This window comes from Anticarsia gemmatalis, chromosome 10 (assembly GCF_050436995.1).
Source record: "Anticarsia gemmatalis isolate Benzon Research Colony breed Stoneville strain chromosome 10, ilAntGemm2 primary, whole genome shotgun sequence".
In the NCBI taxonomy this organism is placed as follows: Eukaryota; Metazoa; Arthropoda; class Insecta; order Lepidoptera; family Erebidae; genus Anticarsia; species Anticarsia gemmatalis.
In genome coordinates, this window is record NC_134754.1 from 7059639 (window position 1) to 7087372 (window position 27734).

A 27734-nucleotide genomic window follows, 5' to 3' on the forward strand; every position below is an offset into this window, starting at 1 on the left:
ACGTAAACAGATTGGATTTCAATTTTCTCGCTGAACTTAGATGACTTCCGATTTTCTATAGAAAGTTGAGTTCTTTTGTGTATTTCCCTAAGTTTGAGGACAAAGATTTTGTACTTTAATCACTTTGCGCGGAATGGAAATTGTTTGAACCTTCTTTGACACTCTTTAATGACGTTTAAAAGATGCGGGCACAACGCTTGCTTGAAGACTCGACGCGTCGGGTCAAAGTGATTTAAGTTTAAATAGTAGAGTTATTGGGGAGCTTACGGCAATTTATTATAGCTTATACGCCAAATAAATTGAGCACAGGGCGTCGCAAATTCATGAATCCATATCATAAAGACCTTCCAAACTGTTATGCAAATCAGCATAAGTAAAGAACACGATGTATCATTCAAAGCGTTGAAATTCTAAGAGACGGAGAGTGTGCTGAATTGCATTCAATCAATAAAACAAATCTGTTTTAAAACTCGTTTTGTGAGTTGATCAGTGACATCCGGGAGCCTGCACGTGCTACTGAACGCAGCATGTTGCGTCGCCGACGCACGCGACACCCGATCGGAAATGAGGGAACTGTCGGAAGCCCGCACTACCATTATCGTCTACAACACTCCAACCCTCGGAACCCCTCGACAGTTTTGATCGGGCATATTCCATTGAAGAGTTTGTATGTGTGATGTTTGATAGGTGGTGAGCGTACAGATCGAGGTATGATTTGTAAATACATAGATTGGTGGGGTCGTTGTTTGTGCATGTCTCCTGCGCAGTAATCAATTGTAGCGAAAGAACGCCAAATCTGCGCGAGGTTCAGTCGGTTCAGTGGCGCGAGAGCCACACAGTGATATGGCCGCGTCGGTGTACGCTGTGCTTGCGCTCGCCGTCACAGCACTTGGGGCGACTATCGCACGTGAGTTTTATGTTTTCATAACATATAACGTGTTTTGGTAGTGATTTAAATAGTAACAAAAGTGATTACCTTTACAGAAAATTAAATAAATACTAGTTCGTGTGCAGATGATTATCTCACAATAGTAGAGATAAAAGTACAACAAATTAAATTAATAACAAACAAAATTGTTTCCAATACATCGTCATAAATATTTGAAAACCAAATGTAGGTGATTTCTATATTTCAAAAGCTCCTATTTGATCAGATATTTTCTAACGAACAAATTACTAGATTCAAACGACCAAAACAGTTACAACTAGTGTTGATGAAAATATTCGCGGTTTAAATCATAAAAATGGGGCGACCCCACTGCATCCTGTCGTGTGTCGGTGCTCAAAAATTTATGTACAGGTGAGGGACCGTCACATTTTATTCTTTTTTTATCGTATACGGAATGTAAAGCTCTACTTAAATGCTTAACAATGTCTGTCATCATAGAGATACAAATTAATGCAGAAATATTTCACAGCTGATGCACAAACACATTAAACTTCCATTAAACCCTGTTACGTATTTATTAAACAAATTTTATAGTTACAGACTAAAAACAAAATCAGTATTACACAACGTAACATAAAATTATTTCCTACTTCATTTATGTAATAATATAGATTAAATCACCGTAATATTTATAGCAGTCTCGCTACATCCGCCTGTCTGCACCAGACAGTTGAAAGGCTGTAAACTCTCACTCTCTAACAAAAAACACATTAAAATGTCGAACATAATATATTTTCAAAACGACCCCAGATGTTTGAATAATTCAGTATATTTTGTTGTTTATAATGTTCTGACGTAACTATCAGACAAACGGCGATTTGAAGTAACTTTAAATGTATCCTCTACAACAGGAACCATTTAATCTGAGTTACGTCTAACAATTAAATTTAATTCGTAAACATATTTTTAACATAAATATATTTACGAAGTTCAGAACTTAATTTAATAAATATCTGTAAAAAATATGCGTAACAGTCTGATCGTAATACATTTAATTGAAATATATAATTTTCTAGTACTTAATATAAATCATGATCCCATCAGTCACACAAAAGGATATTTTCCATAAGCCCTGCTTCTCTGGCGAAGTACTTATTTCTAAAGTTCACATTCATAGTCTGTCAAACTTACAAGTTTTCCTCAAATATTTTCGTTATGTTAAAGTATCTGACAGTTTACTTATGTAGTTCAGGGCCTATCTTAAATATGGTAGAGCAACAAATATCGTATGTAAAGGAAAATATTGGAATAATATCTGATTTCAAACATATCAGAAGCTATAGCAATGTCATATCGGTAGCATAATTATCTGTACTTTTCATTTTGGGTAATTGCCGGCTCATAAAATAAAAAATATTATCAATTTGTCAGTAGCAGCGGAATTAGTAAATTCCAATACTTACAAATCATAAATTGGTTTTATCGAGGATCTTGACTGGACTCTCATTAACCTAAATTGTGGTCTAAGAACAATCTGAAAAATATATTTAACATTTAAGACAAAACAAAATGCTATGGTTTAAGTTGTAAGAGCAGTTCACAACCTGGCAAATTTCAAGCACTTATTCGCCCGATTTTATTTGTGTCTATCACTTACAATACCGCAAGGAGTTCTTTGAGAGGAAAATATAGATGCTAGCCGAATATACGCCTATAACGATAGTGTTTTTTACTAGTGCCAATCATCATCCGACAATGATTGTTTTCCGCAGTTGAATCTAACAATTTACACGCTATAGTGACTCGTACAATGTTTACAATTCATCCTGAATTTTGTTTTCATTGACAAGGCTGTTACAAGTTCAATGTTATTTCAATAAGGTCAACATCGTATGTCAAAGTTTAATGAAGCAGAAGAATTGTCTTCGACATATTCATTACGAGAGGCCGCCGGCGACATCGTCCGCGTAGAAATGGAAACCCTTCCCGTGTAAATCCCGATCCCTCAGGAACTCTAGGTATAAAAAGTAGCCTATGGGTTATTCTGTGTCTTCAGCTACCTATATACCAAATTTCATCGTAATCGGTTAGGTCGTATTTGCGTGAAAGAGTAACAAACATCCATACATTCTCATAAACTTTCGCATTTATAATATTAGTAGGATTAATAAAATTTACTTCTCCTTTAGACCATGGCAAAGAATACATACCCGTACATTCGTGTTACTACCGAAACTTCTGATAGTGTTATCTCCTGTACGATCTTATTTCATCTGTAAATATTTTTTATCAAAGTGTCTTCACCTAATTCACAAATCTAAAAGAGTTTTTCCTTCAGATGAGGACCAGTTTCATTTTCCATCCATTTTTTTATTTATTGTGACTACTATATTGATTATTAAATAATTTGTTACGCGCACTCATTTCCTTTACAAAGGAAAATTAATTTCAGCTGTAGGACTTGCCTTGTGGTTATTAGACGATAAGCACTAATCATATTATAGTCAAAGACACTTTCACGAATATAACTATGATTGTAAACAAAAGATCAAAAGAAAAAATAGTGCATAAAATGTCTTGTTTCATTAAACCGGAAGAAACTGATTATTTGCTGTAAAATTATCTTGTAAATGCGCATTTCCGATAAATAACTGGTAATGTGTTATTTAGCTTGCAGTGTTTTGACTTGAATAGACATTGACATTGTAGCACAACAAAGAAAAAGTTAGATATTAAGTAGATTTGATTCATTTGTAACCCAACCTTGTATAGTTCACTGCACTCTTATCTTAATACTAACGTTTGCCTGCAACTTTGTCTGCAGTAAAACATTTTTCGCAGTAAAGAGTTTCCTATATATTAATCCAGGGTTATAACCCTATATATTAATCTGTGGACAAAATTTCATCAACATCTGTTCAGTAGCTTTGGCGTGATTGAGTAGCAATCATCCAAACTATCGATTATTATTATATTTTAGATACAAAGAGTTTTACATCAAAATACTACAAGGCTAAAATATGTAGTCAATCGCCACAACATACAAACGCACGGGAATTGAACTCGTGACCCGCAACGGACGTAGTACGGCAAGGTCATCAGTTCAATCAATTAAGATAAATATTAATTATACTGAACATTTTTTTCTAATTAAATTAACCATTGGAAGTTCATATAAAGACATTGTATTAGCCCAATCTTGCTTTATTAATCCAAATTACCTATGTACGTCATTATTAATCATTTTGATAAGATATAAGAAATAAACAATATATCATATATTATATTTGTTGACCTGTGACGTATGTAATCAATAAATCGTATTGTTATCAGCTAATTAACTGTCTTCAGTACATACTATTATTGAAAAGTATGATTGATTGAATGGGATTTCAAATTTTTTATATACGTCATCTCTGCGATACGTAAATAGAGTAAATAAGTGCTATTTAATGGTTACTTATGTATTATTTGAGGAACAATTTTAATTTAGCTTTTTATAAAAGTATTCAAGTAGTAGTAAGTTTAGTTATAGAAGGAGATTTCAAAAATAGACATAATAAAAAAATATTACATGTTAGTACTCGTAACTGGTCTTGTATGCAAAGATGTATAGACGTGAATGAGGCAAAGGAAGCTTGTAAGGATAATATCAAGTGGCCTTCTTTGGTTTCTGCCTACCCCTACGGAAAAAGGCATGATTTTCTATACCTATTTATGTAGTAGGAAAAGTTTTTAGCGTTAAATTAATTCAAAACGCCTTTTTATATTGCCTATCTAATTGTTCAAATCAATAAGACGCACTGAATAAAACGCGTAATTAGTTACAAAAATAGATATGATAAAATTCCATTAACTAATTCACATAAAAATCGGGGCAAACGAACCTTGTTTTAAGACGTCTAGATTTGAGAGAACACTAACCGTAGCTTCGTACATTATTATCATCAGACATGCAATGAAATCAGATTTATGTCATGATCTTGACCACCGGCAAATTCCTCGCAATATACACCAGTAGTGACCGGTTTTATATAATACTGCATTCAGACATGTCTCAGAGAACTCAACTGTGAACGACTATAGCTAATTAGCATAAAAAAGATCGCGTTTATTGGTGATGACTAATGTCTGCCTTTGTTGTCTAAGTGATTCGATTCCCAGTTCGGGTAAAGAGCTTAATGGCTTGGTATTTGTTATAGTATATTTTCAAAATAAGTCTTAAGTTTAGTTTTTTTGCCCGGTGTATAGCAATTTCTCGCCCTATGTTACATGTAAATAATATTGTTAATGGCGAAATATAGGTGTATTTTATACATTGTGTATTTTGTCTGCACTTTCGCGTAAAACAGACTTAGTTGTTTATACATTTAACTAATCGTACAGGTTCTCGTCATGTTTAATTACAATTACATCCTTTTTATGTAAGTATTTACCACAAATGACAAGCGTTACAAGACTTGTCTGTCATTATAATATAATGAAGATGTTTGAAACCTTGTGTTTTACGGTCAACATAAAATTAAACTTTTATGCTACAATTTAAAATAAAATAAAATAAATATCATTGGACAACTCACACACGGTCATTTGATTCCAAACTAAGCAGAGCTTGTACTATGGTAATCAAATAACTGATAAACATACTTATATACATCTAAATACATACTTATATAGATAAATTCACAACCAGGCTCAGAACAAATACTCGTGCTCATCACAAAAAGATTTGTTCGGGTGGGATTCAAACCCACCACACGCTAATTTGGGTCTATATAATCAAAGTTTAAGTAGTGGTAAACCATATACGGAAAAGATGTGACGTATTGTTATGTCTATGTAGGTCTCATTCAACTGAACATTACTGTGACTGTAAGTGTACAACAATCAGATAATACGGCTTTACGCACAATACTGTTCTCGGACTACGCAATTTTTCATTGCGTCAATCCTTTGTCCAGGCGAGAAGTAAAAATCTTACATAAGTAAGTAAGTCGCATCCGTAGAAGGAGGTAAACGCGCTCGATTTACTAAACACATAATTAAATATGCTTCGTTACACATCGCCTTTGCATTTATGTCATTAGCATCGTGTTACTTAATGTTCGTCTGTAGCTTGTATCCGTGACACAAACGGATGAATTTTACATTGTTTTCCACTCTGACTGCCTCTGTGGCGCGGTTGTGTATCCGACTTGTGATCATGACCTCTCAGGCTCGATTCCCGGGTCAGGCAAAGTACCTAGTATTTGGTCCTTCTCTTATTTATATTAGACTAGCTGACCCGCGCAACTTCGCTTGCGTCACATAAGAGAAACATAATTTTCCCCGTCTTTGTAACATTTTTCACTGGTACTCTGCTCCTATTAGTCGTAGCGTGTAGCCTTCCTCAATAAATGGGCTATCTAACACTGAAATAATTTTTCAAATCGGGCCAGTAGTTCCGGAGATTAGCGCGTTCAAACAAACAAACAAACTCTTCAGCTTTATAATATTAGTATATAATATTAGTATATTAGTATAGATTTGTTCTGAATAGTAGACCGGAGTATGGTAACGTGCGCCCGGTAAATGCCAATAGACCCGCCCCCTATTACATGTGACTAACATTGTAAAAGGCTAAACTTGGGTGTATTTCACACTTCTCTGCCTTCACCTTCGAGTAGAGGCGTGCCATGAAGGTATTTTTTCCGCTCCGCTAATTGCAATCGATAAATTTTGTTACAATGATGTCTAGGATTGTTTATTGCATTATTAACCAACAGTAAACATTACACAATATATGTTTATATAAAGGAAATTTAAACCTTACCGATATTACCTTGCCTTAAATGCGAGCGTGCATTACTTTTTCATTTTCGTAACATAACTTGATTGATAGCGTTAAACAGCATTTTTCGTTTGAATTCAGAAATAAAATTGAAGTTTGCAATGAGTGGTTATATCTAAGGCACTAATCTAATGCTATGCGGCGATTAAGGGAAGAAAAACATTTAACCTTGACTTAGTACGTCTTTTTTATGTGGTCTAAGTCTTCTCGTCGCGTAAGTTTAAAAAAAACCTCGTCGATATAGTGGTCGGTAACCACGTGCATCGGCTAGATTAACAAATTATATTAAAACATCTATACCCTGTTATATTATTATCTATTCAAACATTTTTCTCACAACACTTTCTGTCTTCATATCATATCGCATAATGACATTAATAAAAAAGGAAATACTTCAATACTACTTACGAGTATGTTGATCCAATCACCAAGTAAAATAATATACTTACAGTTACTTTTATTCTACAGTGTATACCTTAACTATGGAATATTGAAATAGGATAAAACTAAAATCAAGCTTTACTTTGATGAAATAAAAAATTGAATTTTTCTTTAGATCTAGTAGACAAGGACAGCTTCCAATTTCTTGTAATTGAATTGTGTCTGTTAGAAATATTCTCCGCTCCCTAGCCTGTCTCATTAAATAATGATAGGCTTTTGTCTGACTACAAGTCGATTGCTACGCAACTTCTACAAACAACCTCTCTTAAAGTCTAATTCTATCAAGAGGAGCAATCACGTTATAAAATTACGATATAAAAACTCAATTTGTTGAGTTCTCAAGAACTTTTTCAGCTACATTGTTTCTTTACACTACCAAGAAACCATTCCGGTCAGTTGCAATACTTGCAATGTCAGCGCATAAAACGGCTAAAACAGAATTTACAGCTTGCAGCAGCCGAATATTTTACACCACCATAATTTCGACGACATTGTATTTGTCAATGGTACGCAGCTGCACGTGAATTTAACGTGCAATAGTTTAATATTCATATTACATTTTCAGTTTCATTCGCACCACACAAGGCAACACCGGTGTCTGTATCCGAATCACTCATAAAACCGAGTCGAATTATACGGACGCTTAAACGTGTATGTACGTAAAGTACGGTTTCCACGAACCTCACTTATGGTGGCTGGTGGCACACATTGTAAATAAACAACATTATACTATAACACTCATTGATATCGCATCAAATATACTCGTTACTAACAAATCACCTACTGACATTATCCAGAATTATGACCACAATTGCCTAATATTAATTTTATGCAAATTTAATGCCTTAATACAACTTAACATAGAGAGTATATTAAATTGTATAAAGGCATTAAACCTATAATACTAACAATAAAAAAACTACCATCGATGTCAGTCATGGATTAAAAATCTTAATATTTGTTTTTCTTTATTATGTACAGTCGACGACGGAGAAAATTATAAGTAGGTACCTAAGACAACGTACAGATTATGTAGGTGTTATAACTAACAAATTTGTCTGAAAAGACTATTACATCATAATGTGCAATATCGTCTTAATATTGCTTTAAGTGTACTTAAAACTTTAAGTAGGAACGAATAACGGTACCCACCTCAAAACGTGAGTTAGTGAGTCACGTGTTAAAATTTAGCAACTTCCTGAGTGTCGCCAGACCGTCGACCGCCACATCTGTTCCGATGGGGACCACAAATATAAGGTTAAATCAGTTATCAGTGCATTGCCTGCTGATCAAACGTAACTACCATAATTTCATTGTAAAAAAAAACGTGGTCATCATGCCGCTACCAATGTTCAAGGAAGTCTTGTGTTTGACTCCCAAATATGGACATTTGTGCGTCCACATACACATATTTGCAGTAATTCTTAGTGAAGGTACCTAATGTATATATGTGGGTGTTCTGTTCATGAAAATCGCTAGACAATTTTAGCACAATTATAGTTGGCTTCTTATACAAATCGAAGCTATCATGCAACAATTTGAAATGCCGACTCATTATTTTAAATGAAAACAGTGGTTGGAAAAACCGCAAGAGTTATATCACTAGTCCCTTAAAATAAATAAAATTATATAACAAATAATTGGTGTACATAACAATAGATCCGGTAGGCAGCTATCTGTGTATATTAGTGGTTGAGGTAACTACTTAAATGATAATGTTGGTATTAAACCGTCACGCTTTACGCCTTTGCATAAAACAACTCATGAGAAGAAACTAAACAATCATTATGATGCGCTGTGAATAAATAAATGAATATGCAATTTCGTAAAGGGCACATGTCACATAACAAACCACATCCGAGAAAAAAATACATTAAATTGAACCATCATCAAGTCGCTTAAGTCCCTTATTATACTAAAGGTGCGATATATTTAGACCACTAGCTCGATTCTCTTTTACTATCGACTACCGACAACCAGCTTTCGATAAATTTTGCACAAAAATCGATTTAGCGCCTCTACCGAGCTCCGTAAGAACTATTTTCGCAGTACATTTTAAATGTCAAACTCAATACTCGACTCGACGTAGAGAATTGTGCCCGCCTGTAAATTGCATATTTGGTTGGAAATAACTATAGTCATATAGATAATGTCTTTATATGTTTTAAAACATGTTGTTATATGTTCCAGCGACAGAGAAACACGTGTTAGAGAAGTCCTCATGCGGTAGAGTGTGGGTCACTGTACATTCTCCAGAAATCAGACTGGCACACAATCAACGGTTACTGGATGCAGTTGAATTGAACTGGGACTTCAATGCCTGTTCGAGTGTTCCCAGACAAGTAAGGAGCTATGTACTATCCTCTCTTTGATATAATATGGTTGTTAGCTTGAATATGTCTTTGGCACGGTATTGTGTCCATTAGTGTCTAACTGCTAAATAAATCCAATTGCACGGAGTAGATTTCCAGGTCCAGCAAAGTACTGTTGGTCTCTTCTTATTACGTACATCATTTATTAGAATATTTCTTAATAGCTCAGCTTCGCAGCCCAAAATTTAGCAAGGTACCCGATAAATGTCAATAGGCTCGTCCTTACATGGCGAAAAGTGTTTTTTTTTCAAGCATCTCTGTATACATCTCCAAGTATAGCAGGCGTGACATTATGTATATAAATAATATTATTATTCGCTTTTCTTTTATAACTGCGTATTCTGGTAACAATTTTGAGTAACGGTGATTCAAATATTCAATCCAAACACAAACCGAATAGAAATCTTACCTTCACGCACGTATTATGAACCCATCGATCAAAGATAAACGTCAAAGACATTCATCTAGCATTCTACACCATTACTTCATTTGCATTTCTGGTTAGTTAGAGAGATTAGTTGCAGCGTTATAGATATCCTTATTGATTCTCTTAACTACAACGTTTATTGGACGTGTAATAGTTATTCAAGAAGTTATCAACATCTATTGAGTTTGATACGCTTGGATAGCTTAGAAACTTGACATCAATTAATGTTGTTACAAAGGTAGCCGCTCAAGTATATCATCCGACGGTCGCTTGATCTTAAACGAATTCAAAACAATGTCACTTAACAACATAAACGGTCGACAGGTCATTGTCCACCGCCTTTGTTTCTGATACTTTATTATGCAATTGATACTAATAAAGACGTCTTAGATTCAACACTTTCTTTGCACTCCTTTTTTACTGTCTGTCGCGCTTTCGCAACAAGCAGCTTACTTGGTCATTTTATATTGAGTACACACATCTTTATGTCGTAACTTTGAGTCATTTTTTATAGTTATGATTATTATGTATAAAGAGTGTTTTGGTTACTAATGCGAATTCTTACATGTAGTGTCTTATGTAAGCCATCGTGAAGGTACACGCGCGACACGTCCAACGATGACAAACAATTTTTATTCACGTCATAATTCATCGTGCTTCTTCAAATACTATGTTACGAAATATAACAGTGAGTAGAGTGGAAGCGTATTCAGTGTACTGTCGCCTGCCAATGAATGATTATTAAATATAATGATTGCGTGTACGTGAATGTAAACGCAGGAAACGCGCCCGTACATCACGTTCAAGTCGTGTAGTCACCAGCAGAACACCAATCGTGACAATTATATATCATTCACTGTTAAACTCCGCTATTTCCTGTTAAAAGATTTTATTATTGCTTACTACTTTTGCTGACAGACCATTATTAATAGCGAGCTAGGGATATAATACGGTGATATTTTCTATCGTGCTTTACTTCCCCTATTGGTTTTATCATAGACGATAATATCTAATTGGATAGCAATTTCGATACTTTCACTGTTTATTTACTTTGCAGATCGGCCTGTTCGACGATAGACCGACATCGTGGAACAATGTGCTAGCTTTGTTCCTGGTGACTTCAGTTGAAGGTCACATCATCACAAATATTTCACTGGGAGAGGGATCTCTTCCCGGTGGTTGGGAAGCTGGCGTGGGGGGAAGAGGTCCTCATTGCCTTTGGCCATGGGTGGGAGCAGGGGATATGCAAGAAATTCAGTCTTACAACTGTCTTAAAATACAGCCGACATGGATGGAAGACAATGCGTGAGTTAGAACTTAATTCCTTTATGTTTAACTGAATTCATTATTTTTACGCTTATTTACTGTCAGTGTGATTATTAAGACTTGGACGCTCTGTATAGTAGAGTCAGGCATCTAAGGAGAGAAAAGGCGTCGAACCCTATTATTGAGTCTCCTTTCTTTTCAATATAAGATTTCTGGATCCTAAATAAGCACTTGGACACAGTAAACACCTTGTTTGACTGTTTACTGACAACGTTTTGATCAAAATCGTTTTCCATTTTGTGATTATCCAAATAATCAAGCATTTTTTTACTCAACAGAGCCCAGATCAACAATCTACGTATCGGTGACTTGGCGATTGCGGGTACCCACAACGCAGGCGCCTGGCGGTTCGACACGGAGATCAGCACACTGTCTCGAGACAGCTTCGTGCTCTGCCAAGACCGGTCCATCTGGGCCCAGCTCGTACACGGCATCAGATACTTCGACTTCAGAATCGCTTATTATGACTACTATCAGCACGAAGACGACAGGTATGTTAATGTTATAATTATTAAATTATGTGGGGTATGTTCTTGATCCATGCAAAGTCCCCAACTCGCACTTGGCCAGCGTGGTGGATTCAAGGCCTAACTCCTCTCTCATTACGGGAGGAGACCCTTGCCCAGCAGTGGGACATTAATGGGATAAAATTATTTATTTATTTATTATGTTCTTGATCCAGTCCTTTTCATATCAAATCTAAACATGCTATCGTCAATATTTGCCTCTGCCAATAGCTTCGTTTGCGTGGATTTTTGTAATTATATTTTCCTCCGAGTTCGACTATGCTGTTATAATATTGTTTGTGTTTACTTATTCAATCAGATAATTAATCATATAAATAGTAATTTATTGGCGAAAGTTTTCAGTGACCGGTTCGTTTTGTTTCGAGAAAAACAAAAAAATATCGGTTTAGAACAATTTATTTCCGTCTAAACTATTACGTTAGTTTCTTTTAACCATCAATATATCGTAGTAGTGCAAAAGGAATGCAATTGTGCAAATTATTTAGTTCAAACACAGTCATAAATCATCTGCTCCAAATACGGGTAGCATGCAAGCAAGCTGCGGTCAGCACGCGAGGCTACTGGGATTAGCTCATCATTGCATAAGTGGTAACCGTAGTACTGATTACAATTCAATTCACCAGCAGTACGTAAGCAATACGCCCATTCTAGAATGTTAAACCTCCTGACCTAGTCACTCAAATCAAACGTATGTAAAGTGAAATGTGATAAACCTCACGTCAAAGTTATTCAAGCTGCCTTAGAACTAACTTTGAAACTTACAACTGGTTTACAAACTCTATAAATGTTCGTGCGTGGGTAATTCTATTTTCACTGTACGTCATCTTGTTAATTTATAATTAATGTGTCATACATAATAAAGGGTCCGTTTGCTTTCCAGATATTGGTTGAACCACAATTTGATACGAGTACGACCGTTAGTACCACTGCTAAGAGAGATCAGAAAATTCCTAGATACTACCAAAGAAGTAAGTTTCCAAATGCCAGATTTGAATAAAATTCATCCCAAGCACGATAACGGATATAAGAACGGCAATTCTAAATTAGAAAATTTTACCTCATCGGGTGAATAAAAAACTGTTTAAACGAAGAATGATAATGTGACTACTACTTTGCATACCCGACGGAGTCAGTTATATCACTGAAATACAAGTAACAATACCTGAAAGTAAAACCAATTCTAGTCTTCATTATAAGACATTTGCTTTATTACAGTAATAATTTCGTCAATTCTCAGGTCGTCTTCCTGGACGCCCATCACTTCCCAGTCGGTTTCTATGAAGCTAGTGGCGCCCCCCTGCGTCACGTCCATGGTGGACTGTTAAGAATCATTCAGAGAGAGTTCGGGCCTCACCTGGCTCTAGCCAGAGACTTCTCCACCGGCGCGGGCACGAGAGGTCCCACGCTACAAACTCTTATCAACGCTGACAAACGACTGCTGTTCAGTTACGTTGATAACGCTATAGTTAATGGTAAATAATGTATAGTAATTATTTATAATAGGTAATGCCGTCAGCTATAAACTTACTATGTTGGTATGGTTCCACAAATTAGTACTTACGGATTTTTGCATACAAAGTTCACAGCTAGCGAAGTATTCCAAATTCAGAGTTTAAAACATTAGTGACCCGTAGACTTTATTTTGAAAGTATCCATAATTCAGCAATGTTTATTCGTAATTAGATATATAATATCGTGATTTTATAAACGATATCGTGCACACCAGGGTTCTCTGTTTTAGCTCATTATTCGTATTGATTTCAAAGCTATTATATTATAATATATGATATAGTACATAATTACACACTGTAATGATGTTATCTTATACCTTTGACACCTGTAACATTACGATAGCGTATTATAATAATGATAATGTACCACATGACATATTAATTAATGCAACAGATAAGCAATGTTATTTAAATGTCATTTTCCACTATGTAACCGACATTTCTCTTTATTTTCAGAGAATAATTGGCTATGGCCTATTCTACCTCACCTATGGGCAAACACAAATAGCCCAACTCACTTGTTCACGTACTTAGACAACGCGATCTCAAACTCACCGAGCCCCACAGCGCGGTCTCCGCTGTTCTCAGCGATGGCTCAGACCACGCCAACCGTCCTTGATATCCTGTTTCTACGCGGATCCCTGAGGGAGAATGCCGACGACGTCAACCGCAACGTCACCACCCGCCTCGCCACCATGTGGCGCAGTCAAGCCAACATCGTATCCACCGACTTTTTCCTCGGAAACGATGTTATCGACCTATCCATACTCATAAGCGTGGAACGTGCCTCGCGTTTATGACGTCACCACCGTCGTTTTCGAAGCGGCGGCCTACATGTAACTGGTTCGCAACGTCACAGAGTTGCCGTCGCGGCCCGACGCTCGCCTTGGCTCCCGCATAGACGAAACGGCTCCGACGTTCCGCGGCTGCGTCGGTTAATCTTACACGAGAAAATTATGTAGTTACCAGCTGTTGGCGGATATCCGCCCTACCACTGCCATAAGTAGAGCAGCTAGCGGACAAGTAGTGAGATAATTTTATTAAATATTTAATTTTTAAGTAGATCCGAACTAGTCTACCGGTCCTTTAAAAGGGTCGGTGAAAATTGTAAATAAAACACTGGTGTGCCAAAGAATTATCGCATTTTCATTATAAAATAAAAAACAACCACTAAAGAGTTCCAGCCCTTTACTTATAAATACAATGAGTTTGACAAACAATAAATAATATCTAAACATCTATACGTAATATTACTTGTACTTGTGCAACAAAAAACGAGGTAGATTCACTGTGCTCTACAGCACAAAAGCAGTCTATTTACAATTGTCACATGTGTGGTGCCAAAAGTGGCAACAGCTCAGCGCGACTCATACGAGAGAGCTGTCTCGCATCAAGCCCCATAGCAGCAGCTGCGCCCCGTACATCCAGGCCGAAGCTTTGTAGTAACGCCGCTAGTGCCACTTCTTCGCCTGTACGTGGGTCTCGCAAACGTGGACATGATCCGTTACATTGAGGCCATGTACATCGCTCTACCAGCTTCCTTGGGGCACAACCCCCGCGAGGATGTCTCCTGCCACCGTTGAGCCTCTGTTCCCAGCAAGCAATCGCTCTAGGAAGCGTTATCCCAGAGACATTAATCGCAAGCCACTCGGGCCGCGCCAGAGCTCCATGTGCTAAGCAAGCGGGGGCGAAAACAGCACGCACCGGAGTCAAACTGACGCGCAATGCCGACCCTGTTTTATGAACGGCATCCCACTGAGAACGAGTCCTCGGAGCGCGGACTCCTTCGGCGGCCAATTGTGCTGAGTCGAATAAATATTGGAAAATGAACAATGGTGTTCGAATATGTGGGTAGAGTCTATATCCGAAGTAACATAACCAAGGCTCGCTAGGATGATTACGCACACAAGAATTAGGTGGATTGCCTCGCCAGAGTGTATGTCCGAGCCTGGCGACAGTGGCTGCTGGAGCCCGTCGAGCTCGAGCTGGTCGGTCAAGGAACCATCCCGAATCGGCGATAGCAGCGACGCGCACACCGTGGGAGCGCAAGGCGCGTCGCGCAGCGTCAGCATGTAACATGACACCAGCACCTCCAGCGCTTGAGCCCACGAGTAACAATCGACCTTTGAGTCCATAACGCAGCAGGTCCGATAGCACGGCTCGAACAATGAGTCGACCGGTGAAATGGAATCCTGTGCCCGGGTGCCGCGTGCTTCTAGTACCAGCCCACATATCACTTGAGCAATAGGGCAAAAGCACGTGGTTGGAGGCGTGCCAAAGGGGGTTGGCAGCAGGGTCTGCGGACAAGAGCGCGGGTGCGCGACGAGCCCGCGGCCAGCGCGTCGACGACATGAGCGCGGGCCGTCGTCGCCAGCGCGCACTGCACGACGCCTTGTCCCAACAGTATCCGCCACCCTCGAGGTACACAACCCAGTGATCATTGTTGGTGCCGCGCCGGAAGTAATACCTGAAAGCATGATAACACTCTTGTTAGTAAATAAAATTGGAAATAATCAACTAACCAAGAAAACCATTTTAATCAGTAAAATATTGAGGCTGTCAATTTAAAACGGCTGCTAAAAACTGACTGATGTCATCCAGTTTTAAATTGAGAGTTGATTTTCGCTCGTGGTGCCTTTTAACTGGCATGGGATTCACAGCTGCTAGCCAACAATTTCAAAACAGATGAGTACAATAACCTATGTAACTCTACAGTTACGACGAATTGTCCAAAGGTCAACTGCGCACAGCTCATATATAAGTGTAGTAAATATAAGAGATAGTTACCCGGCGGGGCTGCCATCGTTGCAAGTAAGAGAGGTGTTCGCAAGCCACACGAGGCGCAGGCTGTCGGGCGGCGAGCCTCCATCGCATGCACCACACAGAGAACACAACACCACCTGATGAAATAAACAACACTAACTTAGGCACGTAATAAAATAATAACACTAACCCCCGGTTTCTGAGTACATTTAGCGGTAGTTTATCTGTTCAATAGCCTTTTTTAATATGAGTTACGCTATGAGGTACGCTACTGAATAGATAAACTACCGCTAAGTGTACCTCAGAAACCGGGGGTAAGTGAAACTTACATCCAATAATCGAATGTCTAAGTATAAAGGCCACATCATCACATTACTTTTTTTCGTTGAGCTTTCGTGTTATGAGTTTACCGTGTTGATGACGTAGAGCATTAAGTTATCGCCGATCGTTTCCTTTAAAATTTAAATTATTAAGATGGCTTAGTAATAAATACTAAGGCATCTTAATAATTTTAATTTAACTACGTATTTATTTAAATACCTATTGAGCCCATAATTCTCGTCGTTTGTTAATAAAAACGATAAAAGAAAATATTCGAAGTGAAAGTATTTTTCATTTTGACAAAGAATCTCGCCAATAATTAACGTTGTTTATCAACTTTGTTTCGCTAATTAAGTTGTCATTGTCAGACTTAACGAACAAAGTTATTATGATACTCGTAAATATAGATGAATACAAATTTAAAACGTGGAAATTAATTTTTAGATAACATGTATTAGAGAATTCTAAGAAAGGTAGGTATTCTAGTGAAAGCTCTGAAAAAAAAATCCTAGAGAGTTATTTGGGATTACCTATACTTTGTGGCTACTAACAGACCCCCAAATAAAAACAAATGGATTTAAATATCACTAGACTCGTTTTAGTAACTAAACATTTCATTTGTAATATATACATTATTAAGAACTAGATTAATTATAAATCAAACAGTGCACCTTATCCTTAAAAGTAATTTTTCAGTTTAAAAGAGGTTTATCTATTTGTCATAAAATTTCGCCAGAGCTCGGATTTGTATGTTTTCCAGAAAACTAATTTGTAAAACTGTCGCAGGTCTATTTAAAACTTTTCTAATCAAAGAAAGCTAATATAACGCAGCTCTTTCATTTACACGGTGCAGTGTAATTTTGCAATGTACTCGCTCTGTATTGCATGAGACCTAACATAGCTAGGTACCTATATTAAATAGTGAATGCTGTTGTTATTCTCAAAGTGCAAGCGAACGACTTATATCTGTGTCATGCAGGATTAACTCACGTAAATATAGACCCACTATAACAACGTTGTAACAAGAAATAATATTTAATTACAATGGAAGTATGCGCTGGCACTAAAAGCCGTATGGAACAACTGCCAAATTGCTCCTTTACAATTGTTGGATTAATCTTTACGGTCATAATAACGATCATTTTAAAGACCACAATCGATTTCGAAAGTATTTTTATTGAGGTAGGAATTTAAGCTTACTTTGTAACAGTATTAAAGTAGGATTTAAAGCTCAAAAATAATTAAGTACCTCTATAAATTATCAAAGAACAAACGAGCCCATTCAATAATTACGATGTCTAAAAACACGTAAGCTCTTAATTACATAAGTATCAGATTTTCAAAAATAATTAATATTCTTCCCGAACTAAACTCTTCACTAAAACCCTTGATAGCTTTTGATAAATAGGTACAAATAATTACAATCACTTGCAACTATGTTCGCCATCGATAACCGTCACTGTCACAGATCAACATGAATAACGTAGTAAACGCGGTATCACAAATAAATAAAGCAATGCGTACACAGAGCGTCCACACAGTCCAAGAGTGCGTGGTGCGGCGGTGCGAGCCGCGGCGGCGCGTCCTCATCGCTCGGCGTGGACGTGCAGCGGGCGCGGGCGCAGGCGACGAGCCGGAGCACACCCCATACTGGCGGGCGCAGGCGCACCACTGTGCCCGAGCGAGCCGCGAGCGCACGCCCCGTCCGCCGGCGCACGGTAGCGCTCCCGCTGTTTACAAAATAAAGCCTCTATTTAGAACGAGGGCGAAGGGCCCAGTTCTGTGCGCCGCACGCCGCCCGACCGAGTACGCGAGCGGGCGGCTCGTTTGTGCGGCAGGGGCGGCGGGACCGGCTCCGGCGCGCGGCGAGATCAAAAGCGCCGCAGATCAAAGGAGCCGCCGCGCGATCGGCATCCGTCATTATTATTATGCAAGCATTACGAGGCGCGCGTGACTCAGGCGAGAGGGCCACGCGAGCTGCGCGGGCGCCGCGCCGGCTGCCGCCCCTCCCCCCGCTGGCCCTGTGCCACCCTCCACCTGTCAACGGCATCGGCACCGAACAAAACAACCGCCCTCGGGCCCTGTGCCCGAGCCGCGCGCCTCCTACTTTACAGATTACCTATACGCATGCTCCTTTTAGGCACAATCTTACACCTAATTTAATTTTACACTTTTTGCAAATATCATTAACTGCTGTACGACGTCAATGCTACCCACATAATATCATATTCGCGAAACCAATTAACTAACTAATGTACAGAAATATGTAGGTAGGTTGTTGTTAACTACAATATAGTAGTTTCTTTTATTTTTCTTCGGAACTTTTCAATTTTGATGATAAGAGACAGACTCTACAATTTGATAGAGCCATCACTTAACTCCAGACCACTAGATTTTTGATTCAATGCAGAAGGACATTGCCTGGAACACAGTTTGTAGAGATCCTAGATTAGATATTTCTTTATCCAAAAAGGGAAGTTTCTTGCTTAACATTAATATCCACTATGAAGTAGTAAGAGAACTCTACATTATACGTATAGGTTCAATCAAAACAGACAGAAGGATTTGTGAGCTTATTAAATGATAATTGTAGATTTCACATTGGTACTAGGTACTTCCATGTTTTTCACCCCTACAAACTAAGTACCAGTAAGCTCTGGCTCACAAGTAGTTAACCTTTGACTATCCTACGAACCACTAGACTCGCTTTAAAACTCCCACTAATCTAAGATTTAATTAAAGGTCATTTCCGAGGTTACTTTCGCTTAATTCAACTTTAAGGAGCTAGTAGGGTGACAATGAAAAAGAAGTACTCTACCACTAAAAATCAACTTGAAAATCAACCGGCACAATTATATATTTTCTGTGTTATTATTTCTTCTGCACGCTGTCTTTGCAATCAACTCGGTGTCAATAAATGTTTTACCGCATGATTTGACCCGCAGGTGTTATTTCAAAGCAAATTGTCCAGAGTATATAAAAGTCGAGGTAGACACCGAGTTAAGTAGAATATAATTGGCGGGCGGCATGGCAGACGTTCAAAGCGTGTACCTGCCTGTAAAAATGCCATCATAAAGCCAAGCCGCCACAATGAGCCATTTGACAGTTGGTACCCACCTTTATGATGCCGACTCTGATATACGACCCGAATCCATTTAAGCTTATTTTATCGACTCGAGTCCCAATGCTACGATCTAGCCATCCCGGATAGTAAATCAGGCATCTAAAGAATTACGCGCGACTACCGCTCACAAACAGGGCGGAAAGAATAAACCATTTAGTTAGACCATTCAAAATCTTTATAGCTTATTATTCAATCCCATTAAAGACTTAGTGGGACGGCCTTTTTAAAAGAGCTTTTATTATAAAAGACCATTATACAGCCCATTTTCCATAACAATGAACATAATATTTTTTTGGTCCCTTGTGCTTTTTATATTGCTTATTATTAAATCATTATAACATTTACTACCAATAAAATGTATATTATAAGTGTTTTTATTTTCTATGATAAGTACTAAATCTTGATGATTTGTGTTTCTTTTGAAGAAAGCTTTAACAATCTACTTTATTACGTTGTGTTCACGAGCGTCATGTAAGACACAAGAGCGAAATTAAAGTTTGCTCTACCTTGTGTATTCTTGTACAAAAAATATAGTTTCAGTACTTCGTTTTAATAATTTGTAACATTTTGGAGAGTTTCCAACACTCCAAGAGTCTTTGAACATCTAAAGAACGTGGAATTAAGTCAACACATTAGGCCTACGTATGCAAAGTATGACATCTGGTCAATTCACAACAAAAATAGATGATATTAGTCACATGCGTGGGTGCAATGTCTCCCTTTTCAACTATATCAGCATTTTCAAGACGCATAACTTTATATAAAGAAGGACCGATATATGTTCGCAAATATTTCACTCTCTCGAATATTTCAAAAACATTTAACATAAAAAAAATGCCAGTTTTAAGAGATTATAAAATAATGGCAGCCTGATTTGGTGATGTAGATTTAGTTTAGCAGTAAATACATGTTATACTAGGCAAACAAAGTTTAATATAAATAAGTTAACTAAGCTAACCCAACATACCCCAAAAATTTTCGAGAATATGTCATTTGTGATGATGTAATCTCAAACACATACAAAGCAAAAAGCTTCTTGTGGAGATCGGCATTATCCGTGAAAACTCAAATTTACCAGTATTATTATATTTATTGGCTTAAACTATGATGAACAGTTAAGATCAAGGTAATATGACTACGAGCTTTCAAATCCTAGCCAAGTTTAAACCGAATACTTACAAAATATCAGCGCAAGAAAAAGATTAGTGTAATTAGAGATTACAATTGAACTCCTGACAGCTGAACTTGAAAGCCTTCTACTAAGTACTCGAGTCGTATAATTAAAAGCTTGTGTTTTTTCACATAATCCGTTTTCTTCCAATTCAAGCGGATTAACTCAGAAGCATCGTGCACTTACTAAACTATCCGAGACTTTCAGTCATAGCTTTTAAGCACATAAATGAATTATTAATGTTTCCAAGCTGCGAATTTCTCAAGATTGAAATTTGTTTGCAGCGCTATTAGTGACTAACTTTTAACCACAAACTTTGCTGACGAGGAATACTGTTTCTCTGTATAAGCTCTATAGAATATAAGGAAAACATTCAAATAGCAAATTGCAATGCATGTACATAGATCTAGACAACTAGTTTAAACATTAGTTAAATTAATTCTATATTTAATATTGATGCATTAAATCCAATTTGCACGAAGACTCGGTTATATTTACGTAAATCCTCATAATAATACTTATCTGTAATCTACAGCTGCGTTACACTATATATCTATGAACATTTGCTTTAACTTTCATCTATCAGTCATTTTCATAAGTATTACTCCTGAGGGTGACATTCTAAGTTTATAACATCAAAATAGTGTTCTAGCAACAGCATAATAGAGTGGGATAAATTGGTCGTAGTAACGTGTAATAAATAGCTACTTGTAATACAGCTACTTAGTAATACTTAGTTTGCATACAGACTCACGAAGTTTACTCAGAGTTATAAATAACAAACAAGAGTACGTTTATCTGCTGGCAAACATAAATCTAATAATACACCGTTAACTGTGATATAAGAGGCTAAAAGGCATATGTCATCGTTGTTCGCGGCGTGCATACAATCAGCTCCCAACACAATGGCAATAAGTAATAAACTCTAGTCACCTTACGAACGAAGTAATAATGGTGAACTTTTTACAGAAGCCTCCATCGCTACCGGGGTTTGCACTGATGGAAGCAAAAAAATGTAGTGGTCATTCTCGGGGACACCGGCGATCGGTACACTCCGCTACGAAATTGCATCGAGATTTATTGTAACTTGTTTATTTTTGTTCTTAAAGGAAAAGTAATTAACATCCAGAGATCTTCGTAGTTAACGTCAACTTAATTTATGATCTCATAAGTTAAGGTATGGTTTAAAAATCGTGGTTTAGTAATAAAAGTTTTTTTTTCTTCTAATCATGAGAACATTAATGATAACAAAATGCATAAGTACTACGAGTACATAACATGTACCTAGTTAATAAGGTTGTTGGTATAATTCAGGGCTCTACTTAATCTGAAAAAAAAAAAGCTCTATTACTTATTTTGTCCATAGAAAGGCGAAGTAAATTGTTTTTTGTTTGTGAGTAGCTACTGTTGCCGACAAATTAAGGGAAAACCGCCCACGGCACATGAACCAGGGTCGCTTACAGCGTCCGAAAGACAAACAAAAAGATCCCTAGAGTCCGACACGACTTCTTTTCAACAATCCTACCCCAATGACCCAGCAGGTTTTCTGTCGCAAAATTGAAAAGAGATAGAACAATATAACAAATAGTGTTCCTTCGTTCTTTTGAGAGTCCCAAAAACGTAATTAACACAAAGGTATGGACCCTAATTTGTGTCGGAAATAGTGTAAAGTGGGAAGAGCTTTAAAATCTAAGGATTCAATATTCAGATGTTTATTTACATAGAACTGGTACGAGTAACCTGTAACTCTAAAACTGTTACATCGTACAAATTTTACATATGGTATAACCTTCTCACTATACTTCACAAGAGAAGCATGGCGATGGTTCTATGTTATAGAAGCTATTTATGTTAGTTATTTACCCATTATATAAAATAATTACATTCCCGCGTACTGTGACGAAGATAATAAAAAAAAATCTGTTTTTACCCAAAGTAATGTCATAAATTAGAAGATTACATCTAAGAATTATTAAGTTCAAGCAAAAAAGTTTCCACAAATTGTTGCTTTTTAGGTGTTGAGGTATCGGCCAAGCATAAAAGCGCGTTAAGACATTAAATTAATTAAACGTGGAAGTTAATATGTGCTTTTATCGACATCAGCGGGTTCATACGGTAATTGTTGTGCGGCATAAACGATAGGTACACTTTTGTTTATGATATTACGCACATGAATAAGCATTGTAAGCGAAGTACGAATGGGCGAGTGTAGCAGTAGCGAGTGCGCGACTCCCTGCGGCCTACAGCCTCCGAATCACAATAAATCTGAACCGATAAGTAGTCGAGCGGATTGTCGGCGCGGCGCGATCAAAGCGAGGGGAGGAACATGAAAGGCGCCGCCGCCGTCCGCCGAGATGTTTCATTCGACGCCGCGTTTCCACCACCGCCCGTCACGTCTGATTGACCCTTTGTTATGTGACATTTTAATTAATTTGATTTTAATTTTGAATGACACGTTTACCACGGATTTAATTGACGAGGGCAAGGTACGCTTTAATAGAGAGTTATTTTTGTAACTGACGAACGTGTAACAATGCAAAAAATCATAAACATTTAGAGGCGCTTATGACCTGAGTGGTGTTCTTTAAAATCATTTTGAACAACTCGAAAAATTTACGCAAAGAATCGATGCGAACTAGAACGATCTTGTATGATGAATGCCGAAGAATAAAACGTAATTTCATAACTAATGTACTGTTATACGTTACCGTATTCACAACCCTACTTCAATATGAATAAACAAGGACAGACATTTATTTACATAATACATGGAGATGAACCAACTAGTTAACCAACTCATATTCCAATAACGTGTCGCGCGTTACAATGGAGCCGCGCTAAATAGTACACAGAGATTGTAGCAGTTATTACTTTATATGCATGAAGCAATAACACCGTACCTTTGAGAGCTGCGTCCGCTACTGGCCGGCGTCTTGTGTAATTAATTTGCCATAAACAACTCGCATTAACTACACATTCCTACTTTGCTTTATCGTACTTATTACCTGTTTAATATTCGGTACGGTTTAACACAACTTTGTTTTTATACTCGGGCCATTTCAAACGAACGAACTAAGTCATGCCATTTTATCGGAGTCTCTCGCTCGCACTCACTTAAACATTGTCACATTCCTATTTTTTTTTTTATTATGACGTAGTTCGCACGTTTGCAAGGGCCTGAGTATAGTTTTATCCATCGTCAATTTTAAATATCTAATCTAACTAGTTCGTTTTTATATAACAATTCTAAATTTATTTTTAAAAGATGTATCCAATACGCGGTTTTTTTAATATCGGGTTGCTACCAGTCAGTAAAAGAAATTCAATTTTAAATAATTATTTTATTTGCAAATAAATATAAACAGTTACATAGGAATATTTGATACACTTTAAATAAACCTCAGCAATAAAAAATAAAGATATGTTGCAGGTATAAATTGGCTCGAAAAATCAACGTCAATGTTTGCCGACTCAATAAAATATAGGTACAATTTAAGATGAATAAATATTGACACAATAAAAAATAAGGCACGTCTCTTTATCACAGAATACACCGTCTACTAAGTTTCTACTACACAGTTGTATAAAATTTATTCAACGCTATAAAAAGTACCTATACAAACTTCAGTTGTTGCTATTATCTACTTTATTAACAAAAGAAAATCATAAACTTATTCAAAACTCAATAACCAACTAGAAATAGCGAAAAATTCCGAAGTTTTGGGCTAACAATAACAAAAATGTAGAAACAATAAATTAGCTTTTTGAATATAAAACTAAATCGAAGAAATACGACTGTAGACTTTTGCTGAGATCTAACACTGTACAAGTATCTTCATTTATTGTCCCTACGTAGTTTCGACCTACAATATTCTAGTAGGTTTACTTTCAAGTATTGTGTATTTTGCCGAAACTTCTGGAGATTCAAACTCGGTGCCTCATCACACTTTTGTATACAATTTGATCAGTCATTAAGATCACTCACCTTTAAAACGTAGCCGTGACTTCTATATTCCACAATATAAAGTAAAGGTTTTTATTTAACAAAGCATTATTTCTAATACTTGAAATAATTCTTTCACCATTGCAGTATTATGCTTCTTTTTCATATACAGAGATACAAAAATATACATTTTAGGGCATCTGGCACTTGATACCCTTCACTTCACTTGTTCACTCTCATAATATCATCTTTTTATAATAATTTATTATCAACAATCCTTCATTCCGTAAGTACTAGACTACCTGTTTACAACATAAGTTTTAAATAAAAGAAAGTACTTCTTATCTATGGTTTCAATACACGATTTTCAATACAACAATTTTATTTATATTTTTCACTTTTTTTCAAAAGTTTTACATGTACTTAGCTTGCAGTATGACCAATAAAGATTTAAGATCACTCATAATAATATATGTACTTAAAACATTAAATTAAAAATGTATTTACTTACAGTTATTAATCAATCAAAGAGGTATACTTTCTACTCGTATTATACACATACACGCATAATGGCAGGTCTCTTACATTCTATACCTTTCTTCATATACTTAGAACGCTATGCCACAGTGGAAACATGCTCTAATAAGTATTATACAAACATACACATACGAAACTCGGAATCTAGAAATCCCCAAACATTTTTCGTAGCGCAGAATAATCTGAGCCTGGTTGTCAATTGATCTTTAAAAGTATATATTTGGAAGTATATAAGTATGTTTATCAGTTATTTGGTTACCACAGTACAAGCTCTGCTTAGTTTGGAATCAAATGACCGTGTGAATTGTCCAATAATATTTATTTTAATCATGTACGAAGCTAAATCACTGTGGCCGTTTCCATTTCCAAAGAGTATATTAAACAAACGAAAGTCACTCGTGGAAGTTCAAGAACATGTTCATTCCATTCTAGACACCATTTTGGATAGACATCAGACTACAGTTAGGTATTAAATATTACTTAAGTATAATATATAGGATTGACCACTCGGACTACGCGCCGGAGGTTCGTTACACAGCCTAAAGCTTCTATTTGTGCGTTAAAAGCAAGCGTCTATTTACAGTCGAGGAGAACGCGACAGAGATGTATGCCATCAAAAACATTCTGTAAAAACCTCAAGTCTCGCCGTAAAAAGTTGTGAGATCGATATAATACCAAGTCGATTAATCTATTTAGTCTCTACTGAAAGGACCTTCTGTCTTAAGTTATTACGTATGTTATTATCATGCCAATTTAAAAAAAATACCTTTAAAACAAATAGACCGACCTGGCCATCGCATGATTTAATTATTAGTATATATCACACTACACAGCACGACGAGAAGTTAATGCTCCTGAAATGTTAATGGCAAATTTGTGTTTTCTTGCGATGACCAAGTCGATCTAATTGTTTTAAAGGTATTTTTTTTAAATTGGCATGATAATAACATACGTAATAACTTAAGACAGAAGGTCCTTTCAGTAGAGACTAAATAGATTAATCGACTTGGTATTATATCGATCTCACAACTTTTTACGGCGAGACTTGAGGTTTTTACAGAATGTTTTTGATGGCATCTCACTTCTTTTTGTAGAGCGAACATAAGTCCAATTTGTACGGAAAGACGTTTTTTTTTTCATAATTCAACATATTTTCCTATGGGAATGTTGTTCAGTTTCATGGGCTAAACACCCTTATCCACCCTATACCCCCTCCCCCGTTATGTCTCATATAGTAGGTACGTATTTACACCTATTTATTTTATTTTCTACTACTGTAATAATAATTCATTAACTGCAAATGTAACCTTGTAATCTTATACATTTATATGGGATTACAAAGTTATTGTTGCAGTTGGTGTATTTAGAAAACTGGACCGAAATTAGAAAACATTAAATTTTTCCCATGATTAAGACACTCAACCCTATTTGTATTCTAAATTTTAAGCTTCTAAGTCTGCTAGAAGTACCTTAGACTTTTGATGATCGGTGAGTCAGTGAGTCAGTGAATCAGTGAGTGACAAAATTCAAAATTTTAACAAGTTGTCATTTCTAAACTACTGGTTCAAATTGACTGAAATTTTAAATATACCGTGTTTATACAAGGACTAATTAGTTGCTGAAAATCCAGGCTTCTTGTTTTATCCACAACGAAATTATAGGGGTGTCAAAAATAGCCCGAATTGCTTCGAGAAAAGGATGTTACGGCCGTGCCGCTTTTTTTTGCTCGACTTGCGGGGGCACTTCCGTGCCCCCAGATATAGCACATAGCATATGGGCCAAGTTTAATAACCATATTGAATATTTCCGCAAAGGTCTAAGAAAGAAGTTACTTTGAAATATCACCTTTATGATGTACTAAAAGAGTAATTAAGTCCCAAAGTCTTACTAGAAGTGTCCTGCCTATGATAGAATTTTCCATAAAAAATAAATTATTATCCATGATCAAGCTACCAAGATACTTTAAAACTCGTAACTATTTCTTTAATTTCAAATGTACTTATGCTATGGCTAAACACACTCTGATTTCTGCGTTCTCATTATTTTTTATTTTAATAAATAAATATTGACTGAGAAATATAACATGTCAGCCAAGCGAGAAGAACTGCTTGTTATTTGGGAACTTGGCTTTTTGTTTCTTGATGAAGTCTCGAGCTTGTCTGTCACCTTGTCGCGTCTCTAGTGCTTTGATAGCTTCGCCATCTAAAACAAAATAATGTATTATTTAGGATGCTTCTCACAAATTATGAAAATAATTCAAAACCACGTCAACAGATTGTAGACTACTACCGGTACGATGTGCAGAGATGAGTAGATAGTATTTTACCGAACAGAACAACACCACCCACATAGACAAACGGCTACTATATTAAAAATAATATCGCGCATCAACGATAAACTTTAGTGTATTTTAAAAGGCAGGTTGATCAGCGCTCATAGGTAAATAAAAAAGTCTATAATATAGTGACAATACCAATATGCTTTACTATTGTAACAATTTAATTGTAGAGCGCTCATAACATCACCTCGTGATCGGGCTATAGTACCTTTTT

General features: G+C 36.7%; 3 protein-coding genes across 9 annotated transcripts in view; 1 reads left to right on the forward strand and 2 right to left on the reverse strand.

Moving 5' to 3' along the window:
* The first annotated feature begins 753 nt into the window (after positions 1–753).
* On the forward strand, positions 754–14458 carry LOC142976010 (PI-PLC X domain-containing protein 2-like). 2 transcript variants are annotated; one of them, XM_076119194.1, is made up of 8 exons: positions 771–907; positions 7726–7815; positions 9351–9502; positions 11017–11264; positions 11564–11776; positions 12693–12780; positions 13050–13284; positions 13780–14458. In XM_076119194.1, exons 1-8 carry the CDS (start codon positions 844–846, stop codon positions 14121–14123), a joined length of 1434 nt encoding a protein of 477 aa, XP_075975309.1. In that variant the 5' UTR covers positions 771–843; the 3' UTR covers positions 14124–14458. The 2 variants fall into 2 exon arrangements, with proteins under 2 accessions (XP_075975310.1, XP_075975309.1); XM_076119195.1 differs by lacking the exon at positions 7726–7815 and having other exon boundaries at positions 754–907.
* A 36-nt stretch (positions 14459–14494) lies between these two features.
* On the reverse strand, positions 14495–18576 carry Notum (palmitoleoyl-protein carboxylesterase notum). The gene is made up of 3 exons (XM_076119196.1): positions 17932–18576; positions 16111–16223; positions 14495–15790 (listed from the first exon to the last, which is right to left on the reverse strand). The coding sequence occupies exons 1-3, from the start codon at positions 17995–17997 to the stop codon at positions 14650–14652; spliced, it is 1320 nt and encodes a 439-aa protein (XP_075975311.1). The 5' UTR covers positions 17998–18576; the 3' UTR covers positions 14495–14649.
* A 5452-nt stretch (positions 18577–24028) lies between these two features.
* The window catches only part of stac (C2 and C2B_Munc13-like domain-containing protein staccato), a 42796-nt gene continuing 39090 nt past the window's right edge, over positions 24029–27734 (reverse strand). For all 6 annotated transcript variants that reach the window (XM_076119376.1, XM_076119377.1, XM_076119379.1 and 3 more), the window contains one exon: positions 24029–27384. In XM_076119376.1, coding sequence (XP_075975491.1) covers positions 27269–27384 — 116 coding nt within the window. In that variant the 3' untranslated portion in view covers positions 24029–27268. The remainder of the gene's footprint in view (positions 27385–27734) is intronic.